This window comes from Haplochromis burtoni, unplaced genomic scaffold, assembly GCF_018398535.1.
Source record: "Haplochromis burtoni strain Fernald_Lab_line unplaced genomic scaffold, NCSU_Asbu1 Contig_70, whole genome shotgun sequence".
Taxonomy (NCBI): Eukaryota; Metazoa; Chordata; class Actinopteri; order Cichliformes; family Cichlidae; genus Haplochromis; species Haplochromis burtoni.
In genome coordinates, this window is record NW_024582431.1 from 909,089 (window position 1) to 936,702 (window position 27,614).

Here is a 27,614-nt window from a genome sequence, read left to right on the forward strand (position 1 = left end):
TTACATTAATACAGAAGACGAAAGGAGGTGAAGAAAGAACAGGAGAGCATGCGGAGAGGTGGAAAGGGGAGGAGGGAGAGTGACAAGACCTCAGCTGGGGGAGACCACCCTTTCTGCAGATCAGCAGAGGTGAGACTATCCAGAGGTATCCGAGAGATAGTGACTTACAGGTGCACATGTTTCCGTGCACGTATGCATACAAACACACTCGGCATGGTAACAGAAACCTACATCAATAATGTAGCTGAGAGAAACAGGATGCAGTTTCTGCCTTACATAAGAGTTTACAGACGGCTGGCTCGCTCAGAACAGCCTCTTTCATTCTCTGCTTTGCCCTCAGGCTGGATGCACACAAGATTTCTTGAGCTAATTAACCACCACATTTGCCTTCCAAACAACTTTAACAGATAACTATGCAGCAACAAAGGCATGAGAGTGGCACTAAAGCCATTTTTAACTTCAGTCTACTGACTTTAGGTGATTTGTTTTACTCTCTAGAGCAAAATTTTTCAGCAGTGCTTCTGTAGCTGCTAATTTGCTGGTTCCTACATTATTAAAGTATTGCAACAGGCTTGTTTCTAACAGGCATGACTAATGACCTGGGAAATGAACTTTTGTCTTTGCTGCTGCGCACATACTGATTATAGTCAAACCTGGCAGCACCTAAGCGTGTGGCGTGTTTAATCCAGGTCACAGAGGGTCACAGAGACATGACAGAGGTTCAGTAGGACTTGGTATATTAATGTTTGATGGGCTATATCCTGTGAGGTAAAGCAGAACAAGTCAAAATCTACTAGAGCATTTTCTAAGATGGCAAACATTGCATCAGCTTTACACGAGTATGTTAGCAGCATACTGACTTCAGCTACTGTTAAACTTATTCCAATAACATTTTTAATACTTTTTAAGTAATGCGACACTGTCGACACAAATAAGAAACTGTTGCTGTAACACACTCTTTAATCTATATTTGAAAAAGAATGGGCAATTTTAGTTTTTTGTTTAGGGGTGGCTGTAGCTGAGGAGGTAGTCCAGGTTATCTTCTAATAGGAACTAAGCTCGATTCCTGGCTGCTCCAGTCTGCGTGCCGAAATATCCTTGGGCAAGACACTGCTTTCATCAGAGTGTGAATATGTGTGAATGCTAGATAAAAAGCACTTCTATAGAAAAAAAGCACTTGCACAAATGGGTGAATGAGACTTGCTGTATGAAGGCCTTTGAGTGCACAAGTACAAGTGGGCCTGTTAAGTAGGTCAGTTAATAAGCTGACTTATTGAGGAAGAACTCAACATATATACAAGCAGAGCAGTACAAGTCTAAACCAATTGTGCATAGAATTATTTAGAACTTCACTAAACAAACCTAAAGTTTTTATGTAAATCCAGAGAGTGAAACAGAAATAAACCTAAGTATAGTGCTGATGTGGGAGAGTATGAAACCATAAATCTGTATGTTGGATTTATGAGGGGATGAAGATTAACAACCTGTTATTTCAGTCGTGGGGCTGTGAAAATCACCATCACAGGAGCATTTCTAGCAACTTCATCAGTTTTGTTCCTGTTCTGGTGTCAGCTTGGGAATTCCTGATATACCTGCTGTATGCTACCTGCTGTGCACCACACACAGAGTCAGCAAAATGTTGACCGCCTAGAGAAACTTCCCTCAAGAGCTGTCGGGCATCACGGAGGAGCAAAAAATGAGTAAATATTAAGCTAGCATTCATCAGGTGGACAAAAAAAACAAACAAACACACAAACAAAAAAACATTTCAAATGAGCATTAGTGCTGCTTTGCATCTTCTGGGTGCATAAATTGGCAACTGCTGGCTGATGCATTAGCTATAACAAGTTATTGAAGTGATAATTTGTCAATATTGTATTTGTCTTTCCCCAAGTGGAGCCAAAATAATCAGTTAATGCTGGGTTTACTGAAGTGTTTTATAGATTAGTGAGAAAAAAGGGGGTAAGAAGAAAAAAAACAAGTTAAAGGAAATGCGCATCATAATCCAATAAAGTCTATTGTAAGGCAACACAGCAGGCAACGGTGATACTTGATTAGGTATTTAAAAAACTGCTTTCTTGTTCTCCTTTATTATTTTCTTCTCCGGTGCCTTTTCTTCACCTTCTTGTTTTGTGTTGACTGCCTGTCTTTTATGCTGTAATCTCCCTCCACGGCTCCCTTTGTCTCGGTTATTTCTCTGTTATGCAGGCTTTGACTATCTGCAAACTGGCAAATTGTTAATGCGTGTGCATGCCTGTGTATAAATGATTGTTGTAGAGTTTAAGACGGCGTGCTTTCTGCCCACACCCATTTGAAAGTATGAACTTGTCAAATATGTCTCCATGAAACTGTTAATGTGGGCAGATACATGTGTGAATCACAGTTTTCATTTATAAAATTGCGTGTGTAGAAGCTCATCATGCTTGTGCTATCCTTTTTCTGCCACATTGCCATGGCGACAGTGCCCTCCCGGGGTAATGGGGGACGAGTGCGCCAGAGCTATTTATTCTTTCACCCTCCCTCTTTCCCGCTCTCCCTCCATCCATCTCCCTCTCTTTTCCTTCGTGTCTCTCTCTCTCATTCTCTCTCACCACCTCTCTCACTCACTCCATCTCTGCCCTCTTCCTTCTGCAACCTCGCCGTCTTTCCCTCTCTCCTTCTCCCTCCTTCCTCTGCTCTTTCTTCCCCTCTCTGATTGGCTTAACGCTCTCCTCCTCAAAATGAGATGCTGCCTAATGAGACAGAGGGTGAGGAAGAGAGGGAGGGGGGACAAAGAGCAAGTGTCTTAAAAAAGGCAAGTAGGAATATGTGGGGGAGGCAATCTACGCAGACTTGTGTTGCATGTAAAGAGAGAACCAGATTTAACAAAAACTCTGTGATGTCATTCTGGAGGGAAACGGCACGCTCTTGTTTATAATTAGACATCTCAGGAATGTGCGTATGTGCAGAATGTGTTGTATTCAGTCTTAGGATGTCAGTGGGGGTCATGACCTTTCTAATGGCTAAAATCCCTGAATAAGCACAATTTATACACTGCTCAGCCACAACCATTAAAAGCACTGACAGGTGAAGTGAACAACATTGATTGTCTTGTTACGATGCAGTGTTCTACTCAGAGACCTTGCCCTCACAATAAAGGACACAATAAAGAGCCCCTATGTTTTGATCCTACCGTCAAACCGGCCCAGATCCCGATCCAAATGAGCATCTTTGGGATGCACCAGAACAAGACCAACCCAGCACCCAAAGTTGCTGCCAGGTGTCAGACATCACAGGAAAACTCCACATATTCTGATGGGCAGAGCTGCTTTTGCAGCACCATATTATAATTGGTTTAGCAGTGTAGCTGATTGGTGAGTAGGTGTTTATTTTATTTCTAAGGTGAACAAGAAAGATTTTACCAGTATTTTACGAGAAAATAACTGCAAAAAATTATGAATATGGAAATAAAGATAAATTTGGGTAACTAAATTCTACAGTAGCAACCAGAGCTGGGTGACTTAGTGTGGAAGCAAATGGTTAATTTGCATATAAGCTTCTAAGCTCCTAAGCTTCCAACTTGCAAGTCTTAAGTTATGAACTAATAAGCTGCATAAAAACAGCTAACTGCTAATTAGTGGTAAGTAACTTATAAATACAGTGACAGAACTTCACATGTCAAACCCGAGCACAGATTTCTTGGACATCCTGTTAGTACAATTAGTTTGTCTTATAATTGCATTTGCCTTAAAGTGCTCCAAAAGGCGGCAACACCCACACTTGAGAAGTCCATTTCAGTGACTTAGATTAGCTGAGGTGAAGTGTAGCAGACCTCCATTAACTGTAGCGGCCTATGTTTGCATCTACATCAAAGCAGACCTGCCACTAATAATATTTTATGTGCCAGGCTGCAAACTTATTTGTGCCGAAAGGCTGAACATGCAAGTCTGTGGGATCAGACCTGATTCAGAAGCCAGCCTCAAGTGGTCATACAAGGAACTGGAGTTTTTGGCACCTTTTCAGCATTGAAATAGCACCCTGGTTAGGGACCACAAGTTTACAAGATATCAAATGCCAGGAAAAGACCACAACCATCCATGTCGGTGGCACTCAGCCACAAAGCCAATTTGTTCCAAGTTAAATCATTTAAGTATAATATCTATCTAAACTTACAAAAAAGAGGTAATGTGATTTTCCTCAAATTACTGGGTTCTGGGGCTTTGATCAAAAGCAGACATGCATTTGTTGGGAACTATTGTCAGCTGTGGATTAATGCGCATTTAGTTACAAACTGAGTACTTTGGAGTAGCAGGGAAGTGCACTCAGGATAAACTGCAGAGCTCATGTATAACTACATGGCTCAGTGATGTAGCTTAATAGTTCTTTGGCAGAGAGGAAAAAATACTTGTTAATCACAACAACTCACTGTCAGAGTCCTGTCTTTTATTTATTTATTTTGGCAATTAGAGTAGGATAGTACCTGATGTGTCCTTAAGCAGTCAGGTGTCATGTCGCTTTTAATGTGGGCCTAACTACTCTCTCCTCCTGACACAAACTTGAGCATCTGACCGAGAAAGAGAAATGACATAGTGATGGAGGGAAGATTAGGGCGAGATGGAGGCAGTGGGAGGGAAAGGTAGAATGGAAGAAAGAGTAATAAGGACTGAGAGAGAGAGACAGCGTGGGGGGAGGGAAGGGCAGGAGAGATAAATGGCCGAGTAGACAGGAAGATGAGTGAAGCGAGAGAGCAACACTGTGTGACATACTGCAGACAGGAAGACTAACGGAGCGAGAGAGCGGATGGGTGAGAAAGGGAGGCGAGAGAGAGGGTGAGAGAGAGGAGGCATGTTAGTTGCATCCTCCTCCCTTTTTCCTCACCCGTTTCCCTCCCCCTGCCCGTAGCAGACCTTCTCCGGATGGTAACAAGCCACTCAGACAGCTGCAGCGTGCGCACACACACACACACACACACACACACACACACACACACACACACACACACACACCAACACACACACACACACACACACACACACACATATAAACACACAGCCAGATTTCCTGAGGATCATTTAAAGCTTCACTTCTCTACGTGTGTGTGCTCACGTGTGTCTGTTTGTGTGTGTGTGTGTGTGTGTGTGTCTGTGTGTGTGTCATTGTAGCAGCAGCAGTAAAAAAAAGGGAAAAAAACAGTCTCTACATATTTAAAGGAGGGAAAAAAGGGACCCACATCACATGGTTGTTATTCTCTCAAATCTGCCTCTCAGGTCACTTTGACAGTCCACTCTCTCTCGCCCTAGCTTACTCGCTTGCTCGCTCGCACACACATTCGCACACACATTCGCACACACACACTCTCTCTCTCGCTCTCTCTCTCTCTAGCACTCAGCCGCTCATTCCCTCCCTCTCTCTTTCTCCCTTACTCCCTCTCTCCTCCCACCTGAGCTGTAATTTGCAGGGCTGATGAGGGTGAGGGCAGAGCAGAGGCAGGAGCAGTATTCTCCTCACTCGATAACACGCACTCACTTACACACTTGGACACACACTCGCAGTGTGATTCACAGTGTACAGCTACAACTGAGAGAATCTGATCCTTTGTGTGTGTGTGTGTGTGTGTTTGTGTGTGCTCTTTTTTTTAACCTTTTCTTCCCCTCTTTCTCTCTTTTCTCTTTTCCTCCCTCGCCGTCACTCACTCACTCCCTCCCTCCCTCACTCACTCACTCCCTCTTCTCTCTCTCTCTGCTCCCTGGCGGTGTGTATATGTGTGTGTATGTGTCTGTGTGTGTGAACCGTGGGGATAACAGACGCTCATGTGAGCAGCCTCAGTGGCGGCAGCAGTGACTGGTGAGAACGAGGAGAGAGAAAAGGAGAGGAAGAGAGCAGGGATAACAGAGCCACCACCACCATCATTCTGATCGGATTCACACCAGACATGTGAGAAGATGTCCGTGGGCGGCTGCGCGTGTCCCGGTAAGTAGCTGCCGTGGTGATGGTTGTCTTTAACGACAGCCCTGCCGCTGCTGCCTCTGCTGCTGTTGCCAGCCGCTGACTTTTTCTGGTTGTTGTTGTTGTATTTTGGTTGGTGAGTGCAGCGGCTGCTGTGGCGTGACCAACTGGGGCAGAGAGATGGGGAAAGAGGTGCCCCGAGGCCCTAGGGCTCTGTTTGCAAAGGCTCATGGGAGGTCACCCTCTGCGATGGCTGATGAAGTGCAAAGAAAATACTAGGATATATGCAGCAAACATGCATTCTTCTTATCATCGTACTCTTTTAGTTTCAAGATGAAACGCTGAAGATATTTGCTTGCGGCGCGCACATCTGTGCATGAAGTTGTTGCAGTGGCGCCACTAATGCAACTTCTTCCTCTTCCTCCACCAGTTGTTGTTCTTGCTGTTTCTGCTGTTGCTAATGATGCTGATGCTTTCTGACTAATGGCCCAGGTTAACAGCAGAGTCCTTTATAAGTTACTCTCTCATCCAAAGTGGAAATCTGACAGCGGAGGTAGCGGAAAAGAAGAGAGGAGGGAAAAAAGGATCAAAGTGTGACATTTAAAGGGCAAAGATCAGTGGCATGAATCAAAGGCTTGCATGATTGATTTTGCTCCTCTTCTCACAGAAGAGTTACTAATGAATGCTTGATGTTTCGTAGCTCACACAGGAGTATGCTGTTTAGGATATGTGAAGAGGGAGATGAGGGGATGCTCCTCTTGCAGGTACAGAAGCAGTTTTTATCACTGATATCAAAGTGGGGAAGAAAGTGCCCTGCTACATCTGTGGGACGTGATTTTTAAAGATTCAAGTCTTGTACTTTAACCAAAGCATGGATGTATAATAGCCTTGTTAGGGAGCTTTTTACCTAGAAGTTCTCTTTAAGTTCACAAAACGAGGTCAGCAAGTGCACGGTCGAGTGGGAGAAGGGCAGACGCTGATCTTACTCTAACACAATTACTTGCACCTCTCTCTGTTCGCTGCTGTTTTCTGTGACATCTGAGGCTTCTTCATTCATGTTAAATATCTGTCTTTGGGGTTGAAGAAGTGTCAGTCATATCGCCACAGTCGTAGCTTCATAGGCCGTTTTCATTTTGCGCCATGATAACAAAACAGCCCCGCAGTCCGACTGTTGTATGTCACCATTTTATTAAAATTGGTTGAAGTTGAGTATCGGCTACAGGGCTTCTGGGAACAGAGCCACGGAGAGCGACCTGGAGGGAGTAATATCCGTCATATTAGGCCACCATATTGAGAGGCGTGCGACTTCTGAGGAACTCCCTGCAGTCCCCAAACAGTTGTGTTTAGGTGTGGGACGCCTGACAGCAAACAGATAATTCTTCTGGTTTTATTGACTTTAATCAGGCAGAGGTGGAAAGAACAAGAGAAATAAAGGTCTAGAAATAAACCCTGCACTGCTCAGCCTCGGGCAATATATTATTAAGTGTTACAGCGATTTATGTAGCACTCCTGATAGGATGTGTAGGACATGAAATATAATCCTATAGCTGCGAATGTATTCATAATCATGATAGATGCTCTCAGAATCTGCTGCTGTATAATTCTCAGCAGCAGGAGAGGAGGAAGGAAGTGTGATAAAGTTGTGAGCTGCTGTGTGTATTTATGTGCGTGTAGGGTGCTGCATAACCCTGACGTGGCCTCCTCTCTTCTCCTGCCTACCAGGCCACAGCGGCCACAGTGGTCAACCCTCAAACAGCCGGGATGTGGATAAAGAAATTTAGCCAACCACTCATCAAGTATCGTATTTCCCTGGTGCCAGTCTCGACTTTAGTCATTAGAGAGATGGAGCACTAACTGGTCCCATGTTTTGCGGTCTGGAAACTCTTTAGCATTGCAGATTATTTTAAAGGCGGAAAGTTTCGGAGAAGCAAACTGAGAGTACAATGTCAGCTCGTCTTGGCTTGTAGACAGATGAATAGGAAGAGACACGACCGAGGATGACGGATCAGAAAGCTGGATAGTATAGAAACATGTTGGCAGACAGATTTGGTATCAGCAAGGGCAAACTCTCTAGATGCACCAGATAACAATTTGTCTGGAGCGCACAATGGTACAGGGAATATGGTGCATCAGAGTTTTCGCCTGTGTGTGTGTGTGTGTGTTCAATCATGTGTTTTCAATCTCTGCGCAGCGCTCTGTGTTACAAAGGCAAACGCTGCCACCTCAGCCGTTAAACAAGCCTGCACAGCAGAGGCGAGAGCATTTGTTTAGAACCGGGCCTTAGCTATCTTGTGGTCAGATTGCATACTTAATCAACGTGGTCATGGAAATTTCCAAAAAGACGTATGACTGCACTCTTCTGCGCTCCACTTTTGCTCTCATATTGTTCTCTCTGGTGTTCCCCTTTTTGCTTTTGGCTTTTTTTTCTGTTTTCTTTTGTATTCTCTTTTTCATTTTCTCCTCATTTTTCTTTTTTTTTCTCACTTAAAAAAAATATTATTGACAAAGTAGCTTCTTGTCTGGTGACATCTTTCACTTTTCAGCTCCTGGCTTCATAGATGTCGACACATATTTAGCAAAACCCAAACTTTAAAAAGACAATACAACTGTGCAATCTTACTTTCTCATGCACATCTGGTGACCTTAAAGAATACGTGTGATTAATACAGCTTCAGTCACTCACACAGATACACATGTATACACAACATGAGGTAACTGAAAACCAATGTAAACACTGCCTCCTAAAACGGAACAATCACTTCCATTCATTCAAGTCAACTTCAAATGAACCCAAAGCTTGACCCTAAAGTGACGCTAGTTAATTTACACGCTTAAGTTGCCACCCTCTTTATATAATTAAAACACGATCAGAGACTCTGAGAAAGCTGACTAAATACAACAGCATGTAAAATGTGAAACTATATAATTTCTGCCTTTCGGTTGCTTTCGTCTTGTTCTCTGTTGTTTACATTCCTGAGCCGTGTTCAACGCACAAGGATCCTCCCCCTTCTTGTGTGGGCTCACAGTTTGTACGTGAGTGTGTGTGTGTGCGTCTGGATGCACACACACAGCATGTGTCCTGACATGTGGATGACATAAACAGTGGGCCAAAGTGTGTGAGGGAATAACTTTACTCAATGGTTATTGTGTTTTCTGCTTGGAGATCAATTAGATGACTTCATACTATTCTACACTGACCTTACAGTAAAATCCACACTACTCTGTGCCCCCCTCACCTCTGTGACATCTCCCCCCCATACCTCCCCTGTCTCCCCTCTCCCACACAGTTTCAGTCTGCACTGTGTATATACCTTCATCCTTCTTTCCCCTCTCACCCTCCCCTCACTCCCTCTTTTTCTTTGACTCCTCTGATTGCTAGCGTATGTTGGCTGGCTGGCTGGCTAGAGTGGGGGAAGTGGTGGGGAGGAGTAAGGAGGGAGACGGGGAAAGGGAAAGAGAAGGAGAGAGAGCGACAGAGAGAGAGAGAGAGAGAGAGAGAGAGAGAGAGAAGGGGGAAGGGACTGTGCCCTCTCATGCAGAGAGTCACATGGTGTCCCTGATTGGAGGAAAATGAGTAAAGACTGCAGCTCTGGCTGAAATGGCAACAGACAAAAACGCACAAAGGCTGAGCTGTTTAAAAACGGGTTGCACAACAAGAGAGCCTGGAGAGGAGGAGGAGGGTGTGACAGAGGGGAAGAGAGAGGGAGTGAGCAGACACCGAGGAAAGATGTGGATTAAGGGGGGAAGAGGAGGAGGAGGAGGAAGCAGGAGAAAGGAGGGAGAAGAGGTGATGGAGGGGGGGGGGCAGAGTGCAGAAGAGCCAAGAAAAGAGAAGCAAGTAGGAGATGAACACTGTAGGAGAGGGAGGGAGATGGAGTGGGTGAGACAGAGTGAGAGAGAGAGATCAGACTGTGTTTCTATGTTTTCTGCAAGGCTGAGCGGTGACGTGATTGGCTGAGGGTGTGTGGGGTGGGGGGGCAGACCTGACTCTGAGATCAGAGACAGACAAAATGGCTCCCAGAGAACAGAGAACGCAGCATCAGGGCACTGTCATCTCCACTCACACAGCTGCCAGCTGACACCAGCCGCCGCCACACACACTCTCGCGCACATCTGTCACACACACACTTAAATCTAAGCTACCTGCAAAATGCCAGGGAGAAAAGGGGGTGGCGGTGTTGGGGGGGGGGAGTGCAACAGTGAAGATGATGGATAATAATATAGATCATTAAGTTACTACAGCACATGCATGATTCTTTTGACACTTAAAGTAACACACTCATATAATATATTTCAATGCCAAACTGGCTCACGGCTGAGCCTTTTCCTGATTTAATCCCTTCACCTCTTGGCCTGTTATAACATGTGACGCACTTGCCGCTGAACTTCCCAGGTTGCAGTGTGTCTGTGTTTGCCTGCCAGAAAGATCCTGAGTAGGGAATTCACCCAGTGAGTGAGAAAAAAAAACAAAACTGTAGGGCAGCATGAAAACAAAGACACTGGCTCATTGTGGCCACGAGAGGGCGCTGCTATCAAAGGACAAGCTGCAGATTGTAGGTCAGTCCGAATTTTCCACAGTGATTTCTCCTGACTGTAAAGCAGATGAATGAGTGATGGATCTCTGCTGAGCAACAGCAGATCCATTTATATTCAGTGTCGCTTGTTTTGATTGTCGCACTTTTGTTTTCTCTTGCAAATGAGACGCATCAATAACAATTTCCCGTCTGACAGTTGAGCTGTAGGGTGCAAGAGATTCAGATCGTTTAAGTAAAAGCAGTCAAGTCCTTTCAAAGTAAAGGTCCTCACTAAAAAAAAAATTACTTATAGTATTTAAAAACTATTTATTTTCCCGAACAAAATATCAATAGTCCCTGTGTTAAGCTTCATTATTTTGGACAGGGGACATTAACATTATCTATGATTTAATAGAGTGAGAAATTAATAATGTATTAATATTAATCCCATTACACATTTTTTTTAATTAAATAATTTTCTGAATGGATAAAATAAGCTTACTCAAGCTTTGAGCTTTACAATATCTTTTTTATTATCTAAATCTGAACACAGAGGGAGAAAAATAAGACCCAGTTGGGACTTAAGCACCACTGAAATTAGTTTAATATCACTGTTTTGCACAGACTAGCTGACAAACTCAGCAGTATTAGTATTACATGAGGTTGGAGGGATAAAATTCTTATAAATAAGACCATTTGATACTGGTTCTTAAATGTAAGGGGTTTCAACTTCTATCCCTGATTGTTATTACCTATATTGCTTTTCTGTACACGCACGTACACACACACACCGTTTTTGGGGTCTCCTGTGATTTAAATACATAAGTCAAAATTACTTATCTTTAGACAGTTATTTCTAACTTTTGATTCCAGTGGTTGTTCATGTAAAGAAAGATTACAAAAACACCCAACAAGATATAGTAAAGCTGTTTTGTGATTAAAATTCTAGAGTGAGGCTACCTGTGCACATCTTTGACCAGGTGATATAGAAGCAGAACCTGATGTTTGTATTATCTTGAACTGATGTTAAAAAAATCCTCCAAACATTAAACATATTCAGTGAGCAGCAGTTCTTTGCCCTGATAAATATTAGGAGAATGGACAGAAGGGTTCAAGCTGATATGAATGCAACAGTAACTCAAATAGTTGCTTATTACAACCAAAGAATGACAAAGAGTATCACTGAATGCACAACACGCCAAACTTTGAAGCAGGTGAGCTACAGCAGCAGAAAACCTATTCCTGTCAGATGAGGATAGGAAATCTGAGGCTTTGATTTGGACAAATTGACCAAAATGGGACAATACAAGATTGGAAAAACATTGCCTCCGTTTCTGCTGCAACAACAAGCAACATGAAAGCATGGATCCACCCTGCCTTTTACCAACAATTCAGACTGCTACTGGTGGTGTAATATGTGGGACATATTTTCTTGGCACACTTTGTCCCCCTTACTAGCAGCTGAGCATTGTTTAAATGCCACAGCCTACCATCTCCATCCCTTTATGACCACAGTCTACCCATCTTCTGATCGCTGCTCCCAGTAGGATATCATCCCATGTCACAAAGTCAAATCATCTTATAGTGGTTTCTTGATCATAACAATGAGTTCACTGTACTCTAATGTGCTCCACAGTCATAGAATCGAAATCCAACAGAGCACTTTTGGGATGTGGTGCAACAGGAGATTCACATTATGGACGTGCAGCAAATGTGTTATCATATCAATATGGACCAAAATCTCAGAAGAATGTTTCCAGCACCTTGTTGAATCTGTGCCATAAAGAATTGAAGCAGTTCTGAAGGGAAAAGGGGGTCCAACCTAGTACTAGCAAGGTGTGCCCAACAAACTGTCTGAGCAGTGTATATTGCACAAGATACTTGTATCCCACTAAAGCAACGGCACACTATAACAGTGTGGCAAAAACTCTCTGACAGTAGACTGCTATTAATCTCACATTATTGTCATATTGTCCAACTTTGCCCTCATGTTATAACTAAGTACAACTCTTGAGATTAGGAATCTCTTTTGTGAGTGTGTCCTGGGCCCAGATGGGATGCTGTTCAGTGGCAGAAGTAACTAGAGAAAACCTTCCCAGGCTGAGGGAGATCATTTGAACTCCACAAAGAAATCCTCTTGCTGTGAGCCACCATGCTGCTAATTAATGTGAATGCTACTTTCTTCTGTTGTACGTTTCTCTGTTGAGATAAGACATTTTGCTTTAACCCTAAACCTTGAGTCCATTAAAATAACTACAGCTGAAGTTCTGCGTCAGTTAAGTGTCTGCAGCTCTTCTGGCTCACAGTCTCTTTGATCTAAAGCTGGCCACTGTTAGAGCTCATTCCTCCAAAAAGTGGCAGCTTGTCTTTTGGATCTTTTATCAGAGCTGAATCAGACAGAGAGATCTCTGTCCCCCCCCCATCTGATCCAATAAAGGAGTAAAGAGGCCTGAGCTGCCAAATGTATCAAATCTGGCAGGCAGACACCAGTGAAACGAGCCCCAGAGACATGTAGCTAGCTTCCGTGTGGACAGTGTGTGCCACTGATGTGTCTAAAGTACTTATTTAATATTGTGAAGTGGGAAAAGTCGAGAAACAGTAGGCATGCTTTTAGCTTTGGGAAAGAAATGCAGTGAATGCTATCTATGAAAAGAGGAGTGGTTCTGTTTTCATTCCTGTTTGGGGAAAAAACGGAAAAAACAGCACTTAACTGATGTCACTCATTCTCCAGTTGGAACTCATCTTTGAGCTGGGATCAGCTCGGTCAGGGCTTTTTCTGCAGTCAAACTGACACAAAACTGTCCTGAGATCAGTGCTTAGGATTGTGCTGAAGGGAGGCTGGCGGGAATGGTTCTTATCAGAACTCTGGCAGATGCATGTGCAGTTGAGTTTCCTGTGGACTAGTAAGTGGAAGTGGCACATTGCACACATTTGCACATGTGCACGATAGCATGCACGCACACACATGCACATGCGAGGCAGACACACACACACACAGACTGTAGGCATCCTCCTTCCCCCTCCTCGTGCCCCTGAGCCTGACAGTCTGGACATGGAAGATATCAGAGAGTGGGAGAGGCATGAAAACACAGACTCAGGCTCTGAGTTAGATCAGTGTGTAGCCGTGAAAGTGCATTTGTAGGTGACAAAATGGCGATGTCAGAACAGCTAGAGTCTGAAGGAGGTAAGTCTGTCTTGCTGACCTTTTCCTTTTTGCCTTTCTCACAGCTGACGAGGTAACAAAAACCTCTGAGGTCAAATAAAACGGTCGAAAAGAAGAATTTCTGATTTGTCTTTTATTTAAAAGCAAGAACTAGTACAGCATATTTATACCAAAATGCTGTACAAGTTCAGTCTCTTACTCTCTTTTTATTGACTTTAACAAAGGTCAATTTAAACAGGTTGCACTTGTGGGTTTAAAGTGTAGGCTTAGTGAAAACACCATGTGTGTCCGCTTTGAGCACTTATTATACATGGCTTTATGGCTTTAGGTGTGAATGTTTAACTGCAGGAAAATGAGGCAAGCTGACGAAGCGAGGGTTGGGCAGATCTGTGTGAGTGTACCCGTGTGCCTCACTGGTTGGGGTGCTGGTTGAAGATAAGGCTGTCCCTATGCCTGAGAGCAAAGGAGATGGTGTGTGTAAGCCCTTCAAGCCTTATCCTGACACACCTCCCACCCCCACCTCCTCTCCAACACCCCACCACACACACATGCACTGGGGATTAACCCCGTCATGTACCATTTCAATGGGTGAGCTTGGGGAGACACACACACACACACACACACACACACACACACACAGGATTAACCCTTGTGTGTCCATTTCCATGGATGTTTCTTAGCCTCTCTCTCTGGTTGTGTCAGCAATGATTGCTCATGTTGCCATAGTGACAGGGGCCAGCCAATGTAAGATAGGCAAATCCACATAAGTCACCCACAACAGACACTCTTAGCTACAACAGACTACACCTCCCCCTGGTACTAGACACACAAAGATGCTGCCAAAGGACTGACAGCAGCCTCGTGAGCTGTGAAGAGCTCATGTCACAGGCTTACCATGGTCAAACCAATATACATAAAGTCAGCCCGGGCATCTTTGTTGCTGGTCGGGTGAGAGACAGGCCTTATAGAGGCTTATCCTCTCTACATGCCTGGCTCTGGGAGACAGTGCACTTCACCATACTCTGGATTTCATACATCAGAGTCTACAAAGAGGTTCATATTTGAGTTGCTGTCTTCATTTTGGGCATATAAGAGCAGCAGATCCCGGTGGGATAGATGTCCAACAAACAGATCCATCACTTGAAAAACATATACAAGTATTTTAAATGTATAAATGGAAAAAAGCATAAAAATAAAAATACAATAAAATGTATTACACCTAGATTCAGTGTATCAAAATGCCTGCATGAATTAAAAAAATATAACATAGTAATAATAGTAAAAAAAAATCTGGATGAAAATGTGAGAATAATGTTTTAAAAAATGTGCAAAAATTGCATCTTTACTTATATCTACTGCACACATTTAAATGACTTATAAGTAACTGAGAATTAGATTATTGCATTAAAACTATCATGTATTTATATCATGTGTACAATGTAATAAAGAATCATGGAGCAACATGTATACGGGCACACAAACTGCATACCACTGCAAATACACCCCAGTGCAAGTCTGGTTCAGGATAAAATATTACACCATCAGAACAACAAATGGGATTTTAAATATCAGACAAAGGCAGCAAGTCATAACCCACTGAAATAACTTGTTTAACTGATGCTTGAAGTTTAAATTGTTCTGCATACCAAAATGTGTAAAAATAAACTTTAAAAAAAAATCACATTTCTACTCATGTCCGCTTTGGTGTATATATTTCCAGTCATTTATATGTGTTATCTATAGTGCAGTTAAAAGGTGAAGATGAATGTAATATTAATAATGATGATGATAATAATAATAATAACGACGCTGATGATAAATGTTATTATAATGTTGCAATAATGTCATATTACTGATCAGCACCAGTGTTTAGTCTCACTCCCTCTGTGAAGACCTGTTTACTGAGCAGCTCGCAACAGCGGCTTAATTTATGAATAAATCATTTATGAAACATTGTTTTCACTCCCAGTGTGCATGGGTGGTGTATTAATGAGAACCGTGTTCGTGCTGGTGGCTGTAACAACCTAAAGAGTGCAGCAGGAAGGGAAAGTTCTTTAGTGGGTGAAAGGAAACTACTTTACATCCTCGATATGGGATAATCTGTCTTTTCTGTCCTTTGGGGTTAGATGCTGTAGATCAAATAGTTTGCGTGTTAGATATGACGCTTGCATAAATATGGAAAAATTGCTGTCCTAATACTGCTTGTTCTTTTTATATCACAACTTTGGACATATGGGTGAGATCTCTGCTGGCTGTGATCTGAATATCTGATTATTATTTGAGGCGATTTAAGCAGATTTAGAAGCCTGTGGGATTCTCCTTTTGGCTTAGTGCTTTGTGTGTGTGCGTGGATCTGTGTGTGTGTGCGCGCAGACTCAGAGAGGAAAAGAGGGTATAGAGATTCCTGATGTTAGGGGATTTACTCGTCCACCTTGGGCAGTTAAGCATACAAACTGAAAGGCAGAATTAACTGACAAACTTATTCTGCTGTCTTTAAGTGTAAATTTATAAGATCTTGGTGTACTTTTGACCAATGGGACTGCTCCACTGCAAATGTATGTGCATCACGTTTGCATCCTGCTTGGGCCCAGGGACTTGGTTGTCACTGCCTCAGCTCAAGCTGATTGCAGCAAGCCTATGTTCACTAATTAGGTAAACATGACAGCCACTTTGCAGTCAGCATGATCTTTGTCTCCACGCTCATCTCCACTGAGTTGCATTAGGACAATTCTCATCTGTGTCAGTTACAAGGAAGGGATATGGGATGCAGGGAGGAGGAAGGGAAAAATGCTTACCAGACAACCTTTATGTGCAGTTGTGCATTAGTGGGGGAGGAGGAGCAGAAGTGGGAGAGGGCGGCTGGCGGTGCTGGGCAGAGGAGAGAGGAGCAAATGCATTGCAGAGGGAGAGGAGGAGGAGGGCCTACAGCTATTGTTCATGTCCTCCCGTGAACAAAGGGCTCATCGGGGTCCATATGTAAACCCACAGCAGGCTTCAGCCCACTGACAAGGCCTCATGCGGGACAAAACATAACCGACCGACTCCCGCAATTTAGGCCTTATTCCGTTTGGAGGAGATTTTTTTATTGATCCAATTCAAAGGGACGTATTGTGTGGGTACGTTGCGTCCAGCCAACCGCCGTCCAGCGGGCCTATCCGTTTTTACGCACGGAGCGTACACACGGTCTATCAGCACGGATCTGTAAACATCAATTTTCTGATTGGACTTCTTTGCAGGTAAAGGGTCGCCTTTCCCCCAAACACACTACTCGACTCTAACGTTTAGCTTTTTTAGCGTTTACAGTTGGTGTAGGAACTGCCGCCGGTGTAATTGCTCCTCTTTTTGAGTGCTTTTTCGTTGCGAAGGGATTTAACGCTAAGGCGTTAGCAGGAAGGCTAAAACCAGCTAACTGGTTACAAACAGTTTTCTGGCTAGCTGACGTTAGCCTACCCTGCAGGCCTACGAGGCAGTGTTGTACACAGTCACCGTCGCTGTGGTTGAGGGGATCGGGATTATGTATTGTGTCTTGTTTGTTCACATAAATGTATTGCTTTTCGGATTATTATTGTTTGGCGTTTTGTTGTTAAGCTCGCTCGAGTCCCGAAATAAATTTAGCCTAGCTAGCAACTATATGCTAGCTTGGTGCCATTCTAATTGCCTTTGTAGCAACTCTACATCCAATCTTCTTTAGCAGTTAAATTTATGAAGCATAGATGCCGAAATAACCTAAACCGGTGTCACTTTACGTTCAAAGTTTAACAATGTGGTTCAGGTTTATCCGGCTCACAAATTCCGTTTGGATACTTGTCCCTTATCTTGTCCCTTGTACCAATCATGGTGGCAGTCTTGAGTGGCAGGAGTGCACAACCACGACAGGTTATATCCCCATTTAGAGGAGACTTGATGTTGTGATGTTGGGTGGATTTTTGGCGGCTGAGCATGAAGAAAAGTCAATAGTTGAGTGTTTTTTGGCATCCGTGCCAGTTTGACAGATGATCTGCTCTAAAAGTTTCTGTCCACAAGCAGATGTGTGTATGTTTAATGTGTATGTTTCTGTCGACATTGTGTACTGTGTGCTTGTAAAAGAGAGGAACACGATTCCCAGTGGAGGAAGTGGAGTCCAGCTGATGTGATTGTGACTGCCTGTCATTAACCGCTAACGGGAGAGGAGAGGAGCTAATGGAGCTCTCAACAACTAATGGACACACAAAGAATCGATTATTTATTTATTTATCAGTCTTCTGGTGGTGCATCTAGCCCATAGCATAGTGTTGCACATAGTAAACAGCTTGTTTTTAACTCGATTTGAAGCCAGGGTTTCAAATAGATGAGTGTTTTATTGCCTTTTCTTTTTAACTTTTTAGAAAGATGGAAATGTTTTATGGCTCTATACTCTTTACGGAAAACTTTTTTATTAATTTACCTCTGGGTCTGTAAAAGCTGTGATCGCTGCTGTTATTCACAACATATTTGAATGCAATTCCTCCTTTCACTAGAATGGATTTCATAAGGATGCATAGATTAGTGATTTATAGGAACAACATCCTAATGTGTGTGACTTTAAAGGTTAGGCAGCCTCTGTCTGCCCACCTCACCACAGTGTGTCTGCAGATATGTGTTATGAAGTGTTACTAGTACTTTTTACTGCTTTAACTGTTTACTATACATCTTACGTCACTGTGTTCTTATTTCATAACAAACTTTCCTCTGAGACAAGTCCCCCTCTTTGGTTATATCTTTCCTTCAGACATACAGTGACATAAATATGTTTAATATGCAGAGACACCACAGAGAAATATGAAGGAGGTGGGGCTTCACCATGGTGACGCAGAGGTCGTGACCCAGAGGCCGCCACGCCTGGATGGCCTTTATAAGAGAGCCAGGCAATTAGAGTAGAACAGGGACTGGATCTTTATGTGTGTGTGTCAGTGTCATCAGTATGTTTTCTCTTGTGTTTGGGGTTCCTTCTGACTTACTGTTTAGTACTTCATGGTAAGGCATCAGTTTCTATGGTAGTGCTGCATGAGGCTTCTTCCATTGTGTTGTTTTATATTTTAATGCCCCAAAAATGAGCCATTCAGGGAAGACCATGGAATGAGTGCAGTTAAAACTGGACCATACTGGTTATTTCAGGCTGATTAGGCATCAGAGGTGTAACAGTTCTCCACTTTTTACTTTGGTTTTCAAAAAAAACAATTTTTAGCACAGGTCCAGTTATTCAATCATGATTGGATCATGGACCAAAAAAGAAACTATGTATTTATGTGTCGCCGCTTCAGTTTTTAGCCAGATAATCTTTAAACCTGACAACTTTACCATACTAGCATGCTTCAAGTAGGTAAGGCAAGATCTGATGCCGTATCGTGGGCCTTTGCATCTTTTCAATCTCAGTATTACAGATTCGTACAGCCCTGTTCGACATCATCATCTTTGGTTTTGTTGTTTTTTTTTCCATAACCTCAGCTTTATCAATATTGAAAAGTTTACTTTTTTTTCCAGTTAATAAATTTTTTATCTTTATCTTTTGTGTCTAAATTTGGCATGCTTACTATACACACGTCATGTTCTCCGTCAGGTCACAAGTTTTCATCTGCCATAAGTTAAATATAATAATATATATTACAAATATATACGTCACTTCTATTCCAGGCTGTTCCTCCAAGTCGTTCAAGCTGTACTCCCCCAAGGAGCCCCCCAACGGTAGCACTTTCCCCCCTTTCCACCCCGGCACCATGCTGGACAGAGACGTGGGGTGAGTTTCATTTCTGTGCTGTGTTTGTAAAGCTTGCCAAAAATTAGTCTAGCTGACTGCTTATGGGGCCAACTGTGTTGTTTTTAAAGTATGTTTTCTGTTAGCTGTCAAATGTTTTTCAAATGCTTCTGTGCATTCAAACTGTTGTCGCAAAGTTTTTGCAGTGCGTTTACAATAACCTTACAAGTTATCGACTTAAGTAGCATTATCCTCACTTTAGCTGTCTCAGCTCCGCTCTACAAACACGGCGAAGGAAATCTTGTATCTTTGCATAATTACTTTAAGCCTTTAATTTAAAATCAAACCAACAGATAGAAATCCTCCTCAGTCTGTTTTCCCACGTTTTGTGAGGGATCAGTGAAGCCACTCAATGCTTGCACATTCATTTCAAAGTGTGTAGAGAGATGAGCACATGCAGTAGGTGTGACTGTGAGCACATCAGTGTTGCAAGAGTGTGTTATATTAGAGTGAAGCGTGAATTTTCCTGGGAAATTTTAGTTCAATATTTATTTAATCCGTCCATTTTTATTAGTTACTTATGGCACTTACGGGCGAGGGGGCACAGCCTATCCCAGCGGAAATGGTCAATCACATAGCAACACAGAGACATGACACACTCACGTCCCCATCTATGGCCAATTTAGTCTCTCCAATTACTGTAACATTCGTGTCTTTGGTCTCTGGGAGGAAGCCGGAGTACTCAGAGAGAACGCACACAGGGATTGGGAGAACATGCAAACCTCAATTAATAATTGAATGCATTATGCTTTAAAAAATGCATCAAGCCTTGAGATCATCTATTGGCATAATAATGTAATAACTGAGTGATGCTACCTTCCAGTATCAGATCCTAAATATAAGCCGTTTTTCAAAGTGTTGCATACGTTGTACAATATTACCATGCACTGGTAAAACACCTTTAATATATGAAGGTTTATTCCTTGTATTTAAGTAAAGGGGGCCCCGCTGATCTTCTGTCATTGAGTGAACATTTGCATCAGTACTGCTGTAATCCAGAGTAGAAAAATGTTATTCATTCATCGTTTACACCACGAATTATAAAGGCAATTACCTGCTGAGCTACTGTGAGCAATGTTTAAACTGTTAACTGCTGTATGAGGTGAAAATTTACAGCCAAAAAATTGCATTGAATTGTGTAGCTCAGTAAAGTTGGAGAATATCGTTGTTTTTTTAAAATTTTGGTTGTTTTTCCACCCGTTGTCATTTTGCAATAAATAAATAAATGAATCGGCTGCAGTTGTTGATTGTGTCTGTGCATTTGAGAATTGATATTTACCGTCTCATCCAATTTTTGCCATGTTTGGCTCATGTCCCGGGGTTGTAAAGGCAGACTAGCTCCTTGAGGAGAGCATATTAGCACTATAGCTGAATGTAATAATGTCTCTGTCTCCTGTTTCTCTACAGCCCCACTCCAATGTACCCTCCCACATACCTGGAGCCAGGAATAGGGTAAGACTACATTGTTTCCCATTATTCCAGGCAGGTTTAAAAACCGTAGTAATACAAATACAGATACGATTGTGAGATTTTTTTCCCCCCTTCTCTTAATTGCCTAGAGATCTTGCAGTAAGACTGTAAACCTCAACTGGGTTAAACCCTGCTAAATCTAAAGAGTCTATGAGAGCTGTAACCCTACTGCATTTTGATGACTGTCAGCTTTTGTGTTCTTTTCAATTTGTTTCTTCCAGGAGGCACACACCATATGGCAACCAGACAGACTACAGAATATATGAGCTCAACAAACGACTACAGAACTGGACAGAGGTTTGTGTGCATACACAGCCACATACATGGATGCTAAACGCCCCCAAAAAGGTGTTTAATGGATAACTTTCTCCTCTCTACAACGTAGGAGTGTGACAACCTGTGGTGGGATGCATTTACTACAGAGTTCTTTGAGGACGATGCCATGCTGACCATTACTTTCTGTCTGGAAGATGGACCCAAACGTTACAGTAGGGAGCTGTTTGAATGACACAAATCAGATTCAGATTTTCAGAATCAGATTTTTCAGATTCCGATTTCTTCTTACAGCAATTGGCCGGACGTTAATCCCGAGGTACTTCCGGAGTATATTTGAGGGCGGTGCCACTGAGCTCTACTATGTACTGAAACATCCCAAGGAGTCCTTCCACAATAACTTTGTCTCCCTCGACTGTGATCAGTGCACTATGGTCACACAGAATGGAAAACCCATGTTCACACAGGTGTGTATGTGCAGGGGATGTCTGTGGAGGTATTGGGGACAAATACAGCTGGTACTTCTAAAAACTGATATTTAAAGATGAAATTTCTGTCTATGTCCATCAGAGTAATTCTATTTCGAGACAAAAGTTGAAATATGGAGATTAAAGTTGTTTCAAGAAAAAGGGAGTCGGTGGAATCTTCATAATTAACTTTAGTAAAAAGGAAGGAAACAATTTCTCTTTTAGCACGTAGACGTCAAAAAGGTGGTGCAGGAAGCTGCAGCTGCAGAAGGAAAAATAAAAACACTCGGAAGAGTGGATTTGCACAAAATGTAATGGCTGGCAGTGGACAGATGCAAGGATATCAATAGTTCCACCCTCATCCAATAAAGTGGATGTATGTTGTATCACAAGACAGCTGATCAATTTGTTTCACCAACTCATCTAAATAAGGCATTTTGGAAAGGGTATAGAAATCTGTCTTGAAACAATAACTGTAATTGCCACATTTTGACTATTTCTCATCTTTAATCTCGAAATTTCAACTTTATTCTCAAAGTGATCAACATGTTTCTTTTCTTAATTTGGCCCTAATACTCAATAAGATGTAAATTTAGCTTCTCTCACTTTAAGGCACTTTTCATCTGATTGGCTGTCCATTACAAACAGCAGATTGGAGCATCTGAGTTTAGAGCCGTGTCCCTGAAATAAACGTATCAGGAATATTTCCTCTTATTAACATACAGATACATACGTTTAGAAATAAAATAAAAAAATAATAAAACCGATTGTGCAGATCAAAAACTGGTCGTCTCCTCGAGTTACCTGCATGCTACCACAGCATTAAGGACGTGGTTAGTTGCCGTTTTAATCAGATTTTATGAGTGTTTCGTGCATTCTGTCGTGCACAGAATCTCTGTCCCAGGCTCTCCGCAAGTGATTATTAACTTGGTTGACATTGCATTGATGATAGATGTGACCTTCTCTTTCCACCTCTCTCCAGTCTTATTTTGAGTATAATTACTGTCCCAAAAATGGAAGGCAACATGCAGCTTTGTTGATCATGAAGTCGGCTCATATCATTGTCCTTTTCTGCAGACAACGTAGGGATTTGTTTTACTCGTGTAGCGAGAATCTGATATTCTGCATAACAAGAATTATTTAAAAAAGTATTTTCGAAAAATTTCTTAATGAATTCCCTGTTGCAAAAAACACTGTAATCTTTAAATGTGTAAACATGTACCCACTCCTGCATAGATTCTATTCGTCTCTCTTCGGTTGTGTACTAACTCCAGTTCTCTGATCTTCTGCAGGTGTGTGTAGAAGGCCGCTTGTACCTGGAGTTCATGTTTGACGACATGATGAGGATAAAGACGTGGCACTTCAGTATCCGACAACACCGTGAACTCATTCCTCGTAGTATACTGGCCATGCATGTGAGTGAATGCAGAGGAAGTAGGAACCCACACCGGCACACGCTGTTTGCTAGCTTTCTAATCTCCTTTCCATATGTTCCAGGCCCAAGACTCTCAGATGCTGGACCAGCTGTCCAAAAACATAACAAGATGTGGCCTGTCGAACTCCACCCTCAACTACCTCCGAGTGAGTACAGTACATGTGCAACATTTGGATTTGGAAAAATGTTCTTTCCTTGTGTCTTGATCGTGGTCCAGATGTAATTTCGTAAGAAAACATTTCCATCTCTGAAAACTTTACAGGATGTTAAACAGTTAATTAGGGACATTGAGTAACCTGCCAAACAGCAGCATATGTTATATACAGCATCACTGAGTAGAGTGAGAAGACTGTTCAGAGCAGTTCCTGCTTTTAAAGCACTTTGAATGATTACGTTCTGGTTTATAAATGAATGTATAGCTTGTAGTCAAGGTGTGTACAAACTGGAGACTTTATTTTTGGACGCTTTACAGATCCTGTGGGGTGACAACCTACATAAGCACATTGTGTTCATGTACAGTAAAGATACAAGAATGGTTGAAATGGTTTATTACTAAAAACTGACCCTGTATGTAGAGCGTTTTTGACTAGTAGTGTCTCTGGAGAGCAGTGCTTTGCTTGAATCTCTTGTTTTACAAGCGTGAAGCTGCTGCTTGTTATATTATAAGTCATCATCTTGGCAACATTTTACCAGCATCTATGTCTGCATAATTTACATTTCATTCAACAGCTATTTCCCCATTTGCTTTTAAAAAAAGGCTCTTCATCCTCTGCCCGACTGTGCAAATAATCACAGCTGTTTATTAAATTTTGTGTGTGAGACATGAGAAAAATACTGCCTCTTTAGTTATTGGTGACATCCCCTTGCAGAACAGTAATGCTTTAAATGTTCTTGTATGCTTGACAAACAGGCCCAGTTGGATACTAGCAGGCTGTTTGTTTTTCTGCATCTGGCGTGCCTCTCATTTTAAACACAGCACGCAGCACCACCTCACATCCATGTGAAAATTGATTGGAACATGAGCTTTAGATGCCTCTGTAGTGATTAAGCCACTCTAACGTTGCCGCGAAGTGATAACAAATTGTTTTGCTTGATGTTTTATCCCATCGCATTGTCTGATCTCAAACTTTCAAGTCAACCAGTGATGTTAATAATGCTGAACACCAGCTGATAATGCTGGTAATAAATCAAGCGGAGCATCTCTAATTACCTTGAAAAATGGGTAATCACTAACCTGTGGCATCTCCTCTGTTCCTTCCTCTAGCTGTGTGTGATTTTGGAGCCCATGCAGGAGCTGATGTCCAGACACAAGACCTACAGCCTCAGCCCCAGAGACTGCCTCAAGACCTGTCTGTTCCAGAAATGGCAGAGGATGGTGGCACCACCTGGTAGGTGAACCGCATGATTAGATAGGACACGCAGACACGTTGATATGTGGTAACTGGATGTGTAACTTTCTCTCTTTATTCCTTATCTGTAGCTGAGCCATCAAGACAAGCCCCTAACAAACGGCGGAAGCGTAGGATGTCAGGCGGCAGCACCATCAGTGGAGGAGGAGGAACTAACAATAACAACAACAACAAAAAGAAGAGCCCTGGTAGTGGCTTCCCACTGTCCAGCCAAGTTCCGGTGAGTGCTCTGGTGCCATCTAGTGTCTATCATTTGAGCACACATTATCATTTTGCTCTTTGATAAACTGCTCCATGGATTTGCTAAGGAGAGTTCAGATAATCGTGGCAACAAAAAAGCGGGACTCAATAAACCAAAGTCATTCTGTGTACAAAAATATGAGGACTGACTCAGATTCTGTAACCCTAACTAAAACCCTAACTAAAACACAGTTGAAACGTCTTGTTACTGACTGAGCTAGTAGAAGTACAAATGTCACTTTTAAACCCTCTCATGTTTTTGCAAACACCTCATCAGGGTTCATTCTTGTTTTGTTTAACTGTAAGATAAACTTGTGCCATTTAATGCATTTTTAATATAGCCGGGAAAAGTTACTAATAGCAACCCAGGAAAATAAAAGCACTGTGCTATGACTTTTGGTTGAGTTCCATACTTTCATTTTCATGGTAGAAAATGTATTAATTTTCTTTAAATTCAGTTGTTGTCATTAGTCTATAGCCATTACTTTTGGAATTAACATTTTAGATGTTGCTTGACTGTAATCAGGTCAGAGCAAGTGTTTTAACAGTAAATACATCTTTATTATCAACAGCTGGTTGGTCAAAGTTCCTGCCAAAACTACAGCAGGTGCAAATGAGAGGCGGCTTTACAGGGGGGGATTCAGAGGCACTAAATGTATCGCTTGTATGATATAAAATCGTATGCCATCTGTTCTAAGATATTCATGTGGTCTGATTGTTGTGCTGTTTTGTAACTCCGTAGGATGTGATGGTGGTGGGAGAGCCCACTCTGATGGGAGGGGAGTTCGGCGACGAGGATGAGCGTCTGATAACACGGCTGGAGAACACACAGTTCGACGCTGCCAATGGCATAGATGACGAGGACAGCTTCAACAACTCTCCGGCGCTGGGCTCCAACTCGCCTTGGAACAACAAGGCTCCTTCCAGCCAGGAGAGCAAGAGCGACAACCCCACCTCACAGGCATCACAGTAGAGCCCAGAGCCCCGCATCCTCAACCTAACCCCTCCCTGTCACTCCTAGGCCCCCACCCCACCTCAATAGCCATGACTGCAACAGTAACAGTCCATCATCTGCTCTCCAATCCAAACACCACTGTAGCGCTCAGATTCAAGCACAGGTAGCCTGAGGGGGCTCGGACTGTTTTGCCGAGCTGGAGGAAGTTTCACAACTTCGATTATTGCGGTGACTTCCTGATAATTAGGCACTGTGTCCCACCTCTCGCTCCCTTTTCGTCATTTCATAGACAAAAAGTCCCATCTGCTCTTGCCAATTTTCAGTTTTGGATGGCAACCGGGTAGCACGAGTGATGATTTAGTCCAGGGGAGAACTGTGCACGCTAAAGTATCCATACTGAAGTTCACATGTAGGAACAGGTGGGGTGGAGGGGAAGGTGGCAGTTGGGCTTCAAGATGGTGGCGAGTCGCTTAGGGACGACTCGTCCACTCCTACGCTAAACATGCCTCTGGATTCTGGTCTGCTCTGCTGATGTGCGGGTCGCCCATAACGTTTGTTAATAGAGTGTGTGTGTGTGTGTGGATGTGCGCTTGCATGCGTGCGAGTGTGTGTTTGTGAAAGTTTTGAGAAGAGAAAAGCAGCAGCGTGAGTTTAATGGTGGCTTTGCTGAAGCAGATGGACCAGGATTTAGAATCGATATGTAAAACCATTTGAAATGAACACACTAATAAGAGAGGTGAAATGTGGCACTAGGGAAACATCAAACACACAGACGCGTGCGCGCACACACACAACCACACATAATGATCGAAGGATTTTGAGTCCCCCTAGTGCCCAAATATCTCTGATTAGACTACAGTGAATGCAGTCTTTCAAACAGAACATTGACAACACACACACATGCACAGTCTTACACACACACACACACACACAGTTACACATTTTAAGAGTTTTTATACAGTATATATTTCCCTAGAATGTTTTTTAATTTGTATTAAACGCCTTCATTTCAATTGTTACTTTTTTATTTTCTACCAATACTGAAAAAGCTACAGACCAAGGAGCAACACAGGACTTTTATCCCTTCCCCCTCTAAAATATATTGTTTTTATCTTTTATGTTTATAAAAGAGAAATACTTTAGTGTGGATGTTTTTATTTTGTCTTTTTGTTCCTTTTTTTTTTTTTTTCCTTTTGAGATTTGAATTTTTGTGTATTTGTGCTTGTATATTTAAGGTAGTAGCAAAGTTCTGTCTGACTGTAATAAAATGTATTCTTACTTAGATTTACCTAAAGCCATCCCAATCTAATGTAAAGAAACAAAAATAGGAAAAAGGAGAAAATTCATGAACCCGTCCCCTCTACCTTCCCACCTGCTCTCTTTCCTCCTCCCTCTTTTTTAAAAATGTAAATTACAACTCCCCCTGGGGGTACAATGCCACCATAGAGAGATGGTTTTACTGTTTATTTTCTTTAATTTATTCAGAAATTCAGTCATGTATTCATCTATACAGAAAGTGATTTTTTTTTTTCACTTAACATTCACAATTTTGTGTATTACAACTTGATGTCAAGTGAATGTGCTCGCTGAACTTTAGTTATCCGGTGACTTTCATGTTTCGTCACTGGCTAAACAGATTTTTTGTTTTAAGAAGTTTTCTGTCTAAATTGTCTTTATTTGTATTCATAACCAGAATCATACACATCTTCTTAAACCAGCCTCACATTGAGTTCAGTCTGCATATTTGGTAGCAATGCTGAGTCTGTAAAGTCTAATAAATGAACAGCTGAAGCTCTGTCATTGTTTTGTACATTTCCATTTTGTTACTGTTGAATCCAGCAGCAGTTATGACTGAGTTTGAATGGTGACTTGTACCTTCTCCAGACCCTGTAGGAAAATCATTGTTTGATATATATTTTTTTGATTTGGTTAGTTTCTGCCCTTGATAATTAATGTATGGTACCAATAAAAAGATACATTTTCACTTTAAAAA

General features: G+C 42.3%; 1 protein-coding gene across 4 annotated transcripts; it reads left to right on the forward strand.

The window, feature by feature from the left end:
- On the forward strand, positions 1-27,614 carry ldb1b (LIM-domain binding 1b). 4 transcript variants are annotated; one of them, XM_005925048.3, is made up of 12 exons: positions 1-129; positions 5,784-5,949; positions 19,252-19,354; positions 20,780-20,824; positions 21,064-21,139; positions 21,228-21,330; positions 21,410-21,582; positions 22,875-22,997; positions 23,080-23,163; positions 24,282-24,405; positions 24,498-24,646; positions 25,409-27,614. In XM_005925048.3, the coding sequence occupies exons 2-12, from the start codon at positions 5,922-5,924 to the stop codon at positions 25,637-25,639; spliced, it is 1,239 nt and encodes a 412-aa protein (XP_005925110.1). In that variant the 5' UTR covers positions 1-129; positions 5,784-5,921; the 3' UTR covers positions 25,640-27,614. The 4 variants fall into 4 exon arrangements, with proteins under 4 accessions (XP_005925110.1, XP_042077525.1, XP_005925109.1 ...); XM_042221591.1 differs by lacking the exon at positions 1-129 and having other exon boundaries at positions 5,690-5,949; XM_005925047.2 differs by lacking the exons at positions 1-129; positions 5,784-5,949 and adding an exon at positions 11,530-13,623.

Bases quoted from the DNA above. Each gene is read 5' to 3' on its own strand.
- ldb1b (XM_005925047.2), top strand. From the start codon at position 13,590: ATGGCGATGTCAGAACAGCTAGAGTCTGAAGGAG. The intron at 21,140-21,227 runs GTTTGTGTGCAT...TCTACAACGTAG, and splicing joins GACTACAGAACTGGACAGAG to GAGTGTGACAACCTGTGGTG. The intron at 23,164-24,281 runs GTGAGTACAGTA...TCCTTCCTCTAG, and splicing joins CCACCCTCAACTACCTCCGA to CTGTGTGTGATTTTGGAGCC.